General features: G+C 43.4%; 1 protein-coding gene across 3 annotated transcripts in view; it reads left to right on the forward strand.

Annotated features, from left to right (window-relative positions):
* The window catches only part of LOC132823029 (copine-1-like), a 95,223-nt gene that overhangs the window by 58,678 nt on the left and 24,952 nt on the right, over positions 1-11,593 (forward strand). For all 3 annotated transcript variants that reach the window (XM_060836568.1, XM_060836566.1, XM_060836567.1), the window contains exons 2-5: positions 3,979-4,132; positions 7,904-8,083; positions 9,838-9,912; positions 10,782-10,853. In XM_060836568.1, the coding sequence (XP_060692551.1) occupies positions 4,001-4,132; positions 7,904-8,083; positions 9,838-9,912; positions 10,782-10,853 (459 nt within the window). In that variant the 5' untranslated portion in view covers positions 3,979-4,000. The remainder of the gene's footprint in view (positions 1-3,978; positions 4,133-7,903; positions 8,084-9,837; positions 9,913-10,781; positions 10,854-11,593) is intronic.

Genomic DNA, 11,593 nt, shown 5'->3' on the forward strand with positions numbered 1-11,593 from the left:
ATCTGCAGTTTTACATTGTTGATTTAATGTTTCGCTTTGAAGCGCAGGTTGAGCAGTTTCAAATCTCCAAGCTTATTTTAGAGCCCTCACCATAAAGTGCCGCCTTTTTCTTCTGCCAAGGTCTGGCTTTGGGCGTTTCACTTTGGATGTGTGTTGGGTCTCAGCTTTTCATCATATACACCACTAACAGAGAAATGGAGAGTATTAGTTCCAGGTTTTTAGTTGACAATAAAATATTAAAGATACAATAAGATATGTCAGTGGAGAGCAGCAAATTACAAAGTACAGAAAGTGAATGGGCAAATTTGTAGAAATTAAACTTCAACATGGGATGGAAGTTTTAAGGGAGAATGTGGACCGTCCATTTTGGATTTAAGAGAGACATTTTGGAATATATTTTCATGTTGAGAGACTAATTGCTGTGAAAGTACAACGGAATTCACTGTCCATCATAAACTATGATTTGGAGGTGCCGGTGTTGGACTGGGGTGGACAAAGCAATCACATGACACCCAACAGGTTTGTTTGAAATCTCAAGCTTTCAGAGCGCTGCTCCTTTGTCAGAAGACTTCACCTGATGAAGGGACATCACTGTGAAAGCTTGTGATTTCAAATAAGCCTGTTGGACTATAACCTGGTGTTGTGTGACTTCTGACTTCAAAACCTAATGAACAGATAGGAAAAAAATCCACATGGCCATGTGAAAGTAGGTGTTTAGCTGAAAATCTGGAAAGGGTGGAAGTGATAATGTTTTAGCTGCACAGAGCCTCGGACAGATCAAGTCTGGAGACCATAAGCTCTCAGCAGTATTAGGCTATTCGGCCCATCGGGTCTACTCAGCATTTGATCATGGCTGATATGTTCCTCAAGGAGTAAGGTGTTTCATTCCCATTACTGACCTTAATGTGGGTGGATTACCTTCTGAGGTCAATACTCCTGTAGGTACAATGCAGATGCACCAGAACAACACTGGGCTTAAAGAGTTAGAGTTTTTGAAGGGTTGGTGGCGTGGACCATTAGTAATTTCACATTCTTATTGAGTGAGGCAGTTTCTCTCTCAGACTAAATTGGGGTCTCCTCCTTGCACCAGTGAAGTGGGTATTCCTCGGGTGAATCTAGACAATGAATGTCTCTGTATGTTGTTAGCTAGTGGATGCTACATCTCTCTCGCTCTCACTATTCTTTCCTCTTGTCTATGAAGTTTGAGACTTTAAGTTAGCTCATTCTTGTCATCCCTCCACTGTGTTTGGACATTCGAAAGCCACACAGCCCCTCAGAATTGAAACTGTTCACTTTAAAGAATGCTGCTTTGTTTAATATATAAGCACATTCTGAGCCCCATCATAAGCAGCTCCAATAATAATTTCCTGTAGGTGAGCACCCAGAGTTACTTTTGAACTGCTGATCACCCCACCTCCTTGCCCATCAGGAAAGCTGATACCCAGCAAATATACCTGACAGTGGGGAACACCGGCAGATATCACAGTGCGTTCTAGTCTATACTTGGCTTCAGATAGAGCTCCTTGAACTTTCACTGGTGGTTTGCAAATGAAGGAAAAACTTGGATTTATGTTCGTAATGTTCACAGCCTCCGGATATAGAGTCCATGACCATTGAATAGAGATCAGTTTAGGAAACGTAACATGAGATTTGTACGTGGCTAGATTCCACAATGTGGGAACCTTCTTAGTTGGTGTACAACCAGGTCAAAGTGCAGGGACACTTCAAACAATGTGTTAATGACCAGATGACTTTTTAAATTAAAAAAAATAGAGAATGGCAGGTGCTGTAAATCAGAAACAGAAATTGCTGGAAAAGCTCAGAAGGTCTGGTAACCTCTGTGGAAGGAAATCAGTTAATGTTTCGGGTTCAATGATCCTGAGTTCTTGCAACCGGAAACATTAACTCTGACTACCAGACCTGCTAAGTTTTTCCAGGAATTTCTGTTTGTTTTTTCCTCTCTCTGATAATGATTAGATTAGATTCCCTACAGTGTGGAAACAGGCCTTTTAGCCCAACAAGTCCACACTGACCTTCCGAAAAGTAACTCACCCAGACCCATTTCCCTACATATACCCTAGCTAGTGCACCTAACACTATGTTTAGCATGGCCAATTCTTTGGACTGTGGGAGGAAACCAGAGCACCTGGAGGAAACCCGAGCAGACACAGGGAGAAATTGCAAACTCCACACACAGTGGCCTAAGGCTGGAATTGAACCCCGGTCCCTGGCACTGTGAGACAGCAGTGCTAACCACTGAGCTGCCCTGCTGGAGTGAAAGCCCTGCTCTTTAAAATAGTGCCTGGGATAACCTGTCAGACAGGACAGGTGGGGCCTGCATCCAATTTCTCTTCTGAAAGACAGCACCTCTGACAAGGACAGCTCTCCCTCAGTACCATGCTGGGCATACCTGCCTTGTGTCTGGGCTGGGAATTGAACCCATGACTGCTGACTTGAATCAAGAGCATTGTACTAATTTGCAGCTGATGCTTGGACTGGATTGTAATGTAGGCTATCACAGGAAAGTCTGTTGGCTCATGCGTAATACATGTTTTGTTAAATAGATCATTGGACTAGTTTAATTAAGAGCAGGAATTGGTGATTCAACCTCTTGCTTGCGCTGTCTTTTGAGTTAGATGGTGGCCAATCTGTGGGCAATTCCATTAGCCTGCCTTTTGATCCTCCTCCCACAATACCTTTGCCCAATGGATATCCATCAGTCACACCCTTGAATGCTCTCAGTGACCACACCCTGTAGGAGTTAAAATTCCACCTGCCTTTTAGTGGCAATAGGAAGAATGCTTCCTCCTTGGCTTTGACCTGGTAGTGCATGCAGTCGGAGGTTTCTCACTACTAATTAGTATGAATTATTACAGCAGTAATGTAAAGTTTCTATCATTTTTCATTGCACATGAGCAGTAAATATCACTTATTTTAGTGATTTGTGGTTGAGGGTGTCCTTGGTGAGACCAATATTTATTGCCAGCCATATTATCCTTGAGAAAGTGGTGGTGAGCAGCTGCCTTAAACTGCTGCAGTCCATGTGTTAAAGGTAGTCTTTCAGTACTGTTAGGAGAAAGTGAGGACTGCAGATGCTGGAGAGTCAAAGTCAAAAAGGGTGGTGCTGGAAAAGCTCAGCAGGTCAGGCAGCATCCGAGGCCTAACCTGCTGTGCTTTTCCAGCACCATTCTAATCTTGACTCTAATCTCCAGCCTCTGCAGTACCCACTTCTGCCCAGCAGGAAAGTCGATGTTTCAAGCATAAGCCCTTCATCAGGAATGTGGATGGGGAAGGGGGGGTTGAGAGATAAATGTTGGTGTGGGGTTGGAGGAAGGTAGGTGAGAAGGCGATATGTGATAGGTTGGAGCCTACTGTTAGGACAAGTCAGGAGGGCGGTGCTGAGCTGGAGGACTGGATCTGGGGGCAGGGGAGATTTGGAAACTAGTGAAGTCCACGTTGATGCCATGTGGATGAAGGGTCCCAAGGTGGAAGAGGTGGTGTTCGTTCTTCAGTTGGTGGGTGGCTGGAATTTGACGGTGGAGGTGGCTCAGGATTTGCATGGCCTTGGGAGAGTGGGAGAGGGAGTTGAAGTGGCTGGTTTGATTGCAAAATTGAATGTTGTGCTGTAAGGACAAGAGAAGGAGCTAGATATTATTCTGGTCTCCTGAATGAGTATTGACCCCAGGCTGTTCCAGATTAAACAATTGGAACATTAATTATGTTGTAGGCTTGAAAATTCTTGTAAGTTTGAGGCTGCAGACGCAGACTGTATATTAAGTGATTTTTAATTTTCCAACATTTGCAGCAAGGTGGGGATAAAATGCAATCTATAGGTAAATTTCACATGACCATTCATTTGTTTCCTGATAATTCAGTGATTTGAATGAACCTGGTAAGAGAACCAAATGTATTTATGATTGAGGACTTTTCACCTGTATACCAATGGCCTTTTTAATTATGTTTTTTCTTCTCTTTAAGAACGTAGAGTCGTTTCTCCAAGATGGCACATTGTGTGACAAAAGTACAGTTGACCATTTCCTGTGAGAATTTGATGGACAAAGATGTTGGTTCAATGTCAGACCCACTATGTGTTTTACTTCAAAACACTGAGGCAGGCGACCAGTGGATGGAGGTAATGCTGTCTCTGAGGTAACCTTTGGGAGTTCTGAAGCCACTTGAAATAAGTAGCATGCTCTCACTTTGTAAGGTTTTATTCCATTAAAATCTCATAGTCCTTCAGTGACTAAAAAACAGTTTTGCATTTATATAGAGCTATTTGGGAAGCAAAACCTCTCCAACTCCTTCAGCAATATTTGTCAAACAGACTATGATATCAAGCCCCATAAGAGATTTTAGGGCGAGTGACTATAATCTTGGTCAAAGAGGTACATTTGAGGGAGCACTTCAAGGAGGAGAGTTGTGGAAATCTATAAGCAGGATCTCTTGGTGTTTAGGACCTTGGCATCAAGAAAAATCAATGCACAGGCCTCTGGATAGGTTTATGGATACTGTCTGTTTGGTGGGGTGGGGGCGACCTTTACCCACACAGTTAACAGTATCTATATTTAGGATCTCCTCATGACCTCTTTGTGATGTACCTTTCTACCAATCTTTGTATGATCAGAAAGTTTAGCAATTATATCTCTGGTACCTTCATCCAAATCATCGATCTAAGTTGTAAAAAGTTGAGGTCCCAGCACTGACCCCTGTGACAGATCACTCTGGATGTAGGTTTGCTCGCTGAGCTGGAAGGTTTGTTTTCAGATGTTTCGTCACCATACTAAGTGACATCTGCATGTTCACCCAACTTATTCCAGATGCTCCTGGCTTGAAGTTCTTGGAGAAGGTGACCAAACAGGTGGATGAGAGTAAAGCGGTTGATGTGGTGTATGTGGGTTTCAGTAAGGGGTTTGATAAGGTTCCCCATGGTAGGCTATTGCACAAAATACAGAGGAATGGGATTGAGGGTGATTTAGCGGTTAGGATCAGAAGTTGGCTTGCTGAAAGAGGGTGGTGGTTGATGGGAAATGTTCATCCTGGACTTCACTTACTAGTAGGGTACCGTAAGGATCTGTTTTGGGGCCACTGCTGTTTGTCATTTTTATAAATGACGTACGTAAGGGTGTAGAAGGATGGGTTAGTACATTTGCGGATGACACGAAGGTCGGTGGAGTTGTGGATACTGCTGAAGGTTGTTGCAGGTTACAGAGGGGCATAGATAAGCTACAGAGCTGGGCTGAGAGGTGGCAAATGGAGTTTTAATGCGGAAAAGTGTGAGGTGATTCACTTTGGAAGGAGCAACAGGAATTCAGAGTACTGAGCTAGTGGTAAGATTCTTGGTAGTGTAGATGAGCAGAGAGATCTCTGTGTGTCCATGGACATAGATTCCTGAAAGTTGCCATCCAGGTTGATAGGGTTGTTAAGAAGGCATACAGTGTTAGCTTTTATTGGTAGAAGGATTGAGTTTCGGAGCCACGAGGTCATGTTGCAGCTGTACAAAACTCTGGTGCACTTGGAGTATTGCATACAGTTCTGGTCACCACATTATAGGAAGGATGTGGAAGCTTTGGAAAGGGTTCAGAGGAGATTTATGTAGATGTTGCCTGGTATGGAGGGAAGGTCTTCTGAGGAAAGACTGAGGGACTTGAGGCTGTTTTCGTTAGAGAGAGGAAGGTTGAGAGGTGACTTAATTGAGACATATAAGATAATCAGAGGGTTAGATAGGGTGGGCACTGAGAGCCTTTTTCCTCAAATGGTGATGACTCACATGAGGGGACATAGCTTTAAACTGAGTGGTGATAGATATAGGACAGATGTCAGAGGTAGTTTCTTTACTCCGAGAGTAGTAGGAACGCACTGCCTGCAACAGTAGTAGACTCGCCAACTTTAAGGCCATTTAAATGGTCATTGGATTTATGTATGGGTGTACATGCAATAGCATAGGACAGATAGGCTTCAGATTGGTTTCACAAGTTGGCGCAACATTGAGGGCCAAAGGGCCTGTACTGCGCTGGAATGTTCTATGTTCTATTTTAAAACTTATTCAACAAAGATGTAAAACTCTCTTAACACATTAAATTGTATTATGCAACAATAAATGTCTAAGCCTCAATCTCCGACCCCGCCCCCCCCTTCAAAACCAGGCTCCCTGCAGACTGCCCACAAAGCAATAAGTCCAAACAATCTCCAGCATCACAATCTGCAATCTGACTGTCATAAAATCCCGACAGGTTCTCTGCAGTAAACAAGCCCCCTGTGAAGTCTAAGCAATGCCTTTTTACAAAATAAGTTCCAGTGTCCTTTCATTGACCTCTCAGTATAATCCTGGTGTCCAGAATCCTTCAAAGCACGCAAACATTAAATATGACGTGTCTTTGTAATGATGCACCATAATAATGTGTTTATATGGCTTCTAACCTTTACCTGTGACAGATGTAAACTGGCCTGTAATTTCCTGTTTTCCTCCTGGAATAAAGCAAGGTGGCAGAAAGCATTTGCTATCTTCCAATCTAATGAAACCATTCCCGAATCTCGGGAGTTTTGGCCATTAAAACCAATGCCATAGCTATCTCACTGGCCAGTTCTGTGAAGACTCCAGGATGAAGCCCGTCAGCCCCCAGATGCATGTCAGCCCACAACTCCATCAACATACTCGCTATATCAAAGTCATCATAGTCCTACCAGATCATGAGGCTGCTCTTTCATTACAGATGACTGATGGTGGTTTAACGTGAGGGTCACCATGCCTCAGGCAAGGAGTGGTTGAGAAAGAGAGCCTTTCATGGTAACCTCAGCCATTGCAAGAATTGGTGCCACTCTATTGGCTTCACTCTGCGTCACAAACCAACCGCCTCGGCAATTGAGCTAACCAAACCCTGATTGCCTTTACTTTTATTTAAGTAAAAAGTGAGGTCTACAGATGCTGGAGATCAGAGCTGAAAATGTGTTGCTGGATCATTCCTGATGAAGGGCTTTTGCCTGAAACGTCGAATTTCCTGTTCCTTGGACGCTGCCTGACCTGCTGCGCTTTAACCAGCAACACATTTTCAGCTTTACTTTTATTTACTCAGTACCACTTCTCTGGTGATATTTTCTTCAGTGTCTTTCACTTTCTGGTTTGAATTTCTGTGATGTTACTTATATCATCTCGAGGGAAGACCAATGCAGAATTCTAGTTCAATTCACCTACCATGTCCTTATTTATCAATTTTGACACCTTTAATGTCCTGAAGAATTTTATGGACAATTATTTACTGTTGAAAATATGGAAATGTGGACCTAATTTATGCGCAGCAAGCTGCTACAGATAAATTAACGTTGAAAACTCTGGCGCTGGAAAAGCACAGAAGGTCAGGCAGTTTCTAAGGAGCGGGAGAATTTCCTTCAGCAGTAAGGGCTGATGCCGGACACATCGATTCTCCTGCTCCTTGGAAGCTGCCTGACCTGCTGTGCTTTTCCAGTGCCACACTTTTCGATTCTGATCTCCGGCATTTGCAGTCCTCCCTTTCTCCCAGACCAAAATTAAATACAGAACTAAGTCATTGGCACTTAGATAACGATTGAATGTTAAAGTGTCAAAGACATCAGAAAATTCCTCTGCTCTTTTAATATGTATTGTGATCTTTCAAATTCTTTTGAGAGGATGGAAGAGGCTTTAGTTTAATGTCTTTGATTTAAAGATGACACCTCCAACAGAACAGTACTCCCATAGCACTGTTTTGGATTTGCCCAGTTAAGAGTGTGAACTCTAGGGCTTTTAGACTCTGAGATGAGCAAGCTGCCCTGTGAACCAAGACTCTCACTGAATAAAGACCATGTTACAGCGTCTCAGCAGGACAGACTTGTTATTTTGCCTTTAATGACAAATGGTACATGACTAATTCTATTGGTCTCTGACCCACAGCTGGACCGAACAGAGAGGGTTAAAAACTGCCAGAGTCCCCAGTTTGCCAAGAAACTGGAGGTGGATTATTTCTTTGAGCGTGTGCAGAAATTGAAGTTTGGCATTTACGATATTGACAATAAATCCACAAATCTGAGTGATGACGACTATCTGGGAGGAGTTGAGTGTACACTGGGCCAGGTAAGTACCTTTGTGTTTGATTCATTTACCTTCAGGGATCCTGCGTTTACTACCTGTCCTCCTTCATTTGTATGTGGAAAATCCCAAAGGGACTGTCTCTCTAATAATCCTCATTTCCACCTTCCTACCTTTCCCCTGTAACCCTTGATTGCCTCACTGATTAAAAACGCTTATCTCAGCCTTGAAAATACTTAATGACCCAGCCTTGACAGTGCTCTGTTGTAAAGAATTCCACAGATTCACACTCTTCTAGGAGAAGAAATTCCTCCTCATCTCTGTCTTAAATGTGCAGTCCCTTATTCTGATGTTGTGCTGCCGGGTCCTAGATTCGACAGGGACTGCAACCTCTCTACATCCACCATATCAAGTTCTCTAAGAACCTTGTTAGTTTCCTTTAAAATCTCTGATTTTTCTGAAATCCAGTGGATACAAGTTCAACCTCCCCACCCACTCACTTTATAAGGGAATCCCTCCAGACCCAGGATCAACCTAATGCACCATCTCTAGCCTGTTTCCACTGCTCAGTATACCTCTCCCTAGATAAGGCAACCAAAACCATTCAGTATTCCAGCTGTAGCCTGACTGGTGCCTTCTATAGTTTTTCGCTCAACCTCCCTATTTTTGAAGTAAAGGCCAACATTCCGTTTGCCTTCCCTGCTGAACTTGGAATCTAGTATCTTAATGATTCATTGGTGAGGACTCCATCCCTTTGGGCTGTAGCTTTCTGCAGTCTTCCTCTATTTAAATAATATTCAGCTCCTCCATTCTTCCTGCAAAAGTGCATGACCTCACCCCCCCACACACACATTACATTCCATCAGCTGAGTTTCTCCCCCCCCGTCTAACCTATTTACGTCTGTCCGTAGCATCATTGACATCCTCACCACTCGTCATCCTGTCTGCAAAGTTGGTGATAATATGACAGCTGTTAATTCACCATAAAATTCTGTTATTTTGAGGTATCAGGAGTTGAAAACTATGGGGAGAGTGTGAAACTGAGGGGTTAGTTTGGAATTGATGCAGAGCTAAGGGGAGAGAGAGTGAGGGAGTAGTTTGGGATTGGTGCAGGGTTATCAGGGAGAGAGTGAGACAATGGGTGAGTTTATTATCTGTGTAGGGCTATGTTGAGACAGTGATGTTAGTTTAGGATTGGTGCAGGGTTATCGGGGGGTGAGAGAGAGGGATGACGTTGGGATTGGTGCAGGGTTATCAGGGAGAGAGTGAGACAGTGGGTGAATTTATTATCTGTGTAGGGCTATGATGAGACAGTGATGTTAGTTTAGGATTGGTGCAGGGTTATGGGGGGGGCGAGAGAGAGGGATGACGTTGGGATTGGTGCAGGGTTATCAGGGAGAGAGTGAGACGTTGGAGTTAGTTTATGATTGATGCAGTTGAAAATGTGTTGCTGGTTAAAGCACAGCAGGTCAGGCAGCATCCAAGGAATAGGAAATTCGACGTTTCGGGCATAAGCCCTTCATCAGGAATGAGGAGAGGATCGATGCAGGGCTATGATGAGACAGTGATGTTTAGGATTGGTGCAGGATAATGTGGGGGGAGGGCGAGAGAGGAATGAGTTTGGGATTGGTGCAGGGTTATCAGGGAGAGTAAGAGAGATGAGTTTGGTGCAGAATTGTCAGGGAGAGAGAGAGAGAGGGATGAGTTTGGGATTGGTGCAAGGTTATCAGGGAAAAAGAGAGGGGAGTTCGGGATTGGTGCATTTTCTGTTCCACTCACCCTTTTCCTGTACCTTTCAGATTGTCTCCAGTAAGTCATTCACTCGGCCTCTGCAATTGAAGAAGGGGAAGTTGGCTGGAAAAGGGAACATCACTGTAAGTTAACCCTCAACCCAGCATCCTTTCGCCTTGACCCTGCAAATGCAAAATACTTCCAGGTGGGCTTCAGGTTCTCTAGATCTCTTCTGTTCTTTCATCTGCCCAGAGATAGAGATGAGGAGAGCTAGGGTCCTTGCTGCAGCACGGGTAATTAATTGGAAATGTGGAACCTACAATGTCCTTGTATCAGTTTGGCTGCGGAACAATCAGTCAAGGCAGTGGGTTATCTTGAGTCAATATGTAGCATATTTTAAAGCCTTTACATTCTTTTTAACACAGTATAAACATTCAAATAATACAATCTTATCAATTGATTAGAATTTCATTTGTAGTGAATATGAGAGCTAAGTCTTTAACCTGAATAGATTGGATGGTGAGTGTGTTTAGCTGCTTATCCCTGGAACTTGATTCGACCCTGCTTAAAGTAAAAGGATAGAAGTTCACTGAGGCCTGTCCACTCTTGAAATCTAATTCATGCAAAGTACCAGCTTGCAAGCTAAATGCAGTCTGCAGTCCAAGAGTTTAGAAAGCACTTAGTGATAAATGCTGTTGAGGTTTGCAATGCATTTTTTGAGGCAACATAGAGGGAGCTTTATACTGTCCCCTATCAAACATTCCCAGGATAGGGACAGCGTGGGGTTAAATACAGCGTAAAACTTCCTCTACCTTGTCCCCATCAAACACTCCTAGCATAGGGACTGCACAGTGTTAGATAAAGTATCTAATGGGCCTCGTGCATGTTGCATGCATCATTGGATACTCGGAATAAACTCCTGACCGAGCATGTGCCGAAACGTCCTGCAAGATCCCATTGAGACTTTGAGTTTTCAATTCTGGTGTGGTGCTTTTTTTGTGTCTGTGCTCAGGTAGTGGCTGAGGAGATCCGGGATAAACGGTCTGCAGTTCTACAACTGGAAGCAAGAAACCTGGAAAACAAGGTGCTAAACATTCTCTGTCAAGTGTTTGTGTTAGAGCTAACCTTTCACTTCAGCTGCAGCTACCTGAGGATACAAGTCTAAAATACACGGTTCTTTGTAATATGAGATTGTAATTGATGATTGTAATGTGTGTATCATTTGAGAACGAGGAATGTACAATGGGAGAGGCTTTCCTGGTCAACCCAATAAATAAAAGTAGGAAGCTTCCAGATCTGTTTCCTGCAAAGGTGCGAAACCTTTCCTAGTGCACTGGATTACTGATGGGGGCTGGCCATAAAGACAAACCTGAGCTGATTGATCCCATCTTGAATTCAAATATTCTCTTCCCTACAGTTATTTCCTTTGGGATGTGGGTGTCAGATTTACTGTCCATTTCTAATTATCCTGGAGAAGGCGATGGTGGTGGTGATCTGTCACCTTGAACTGTTAAAACCATTTGTACGGGGATGCCCACAGTGCTTTTGGGAAGGGAGTTCCCAGAGTGTGTTCTGGGTGTGATATAAAAGCTCTTTTGTTCTATGTGTCACATTTTAACTTAATAATCATTGCTACATTGTTTCACAAACCATCACAAGATCAACTTGCCTGACTGACCACTACTCAGGCCAAAAGCAATTCAGACCAGGTTATATCATCAACGGGAAGTGACTCTGTTGTAACTGACGTAAACCCAGCTGGAGTCCACTGGACAGTCAGATCCCAGACAGAAACTTGACTTGATGTTCATTTGTTTTGGTTTT

Source organism: Hemiscyllium ocellatum, chromosome 15, assembly GCF_020745735.1.
Source record: "Hemiscyllium ocellatum isolate sHemOce1 chromosome 15, sHemOce1.pat.X.cur, whole genome shotgun sequence".
Taxonomy (NCBI): Eukaryota; Metazoa; Chordata; class Chondrichthyes; order Orectolobiformes; family Hemiscylliidae; genus Hemiscyllium; species Hemiscyllium ocellatum.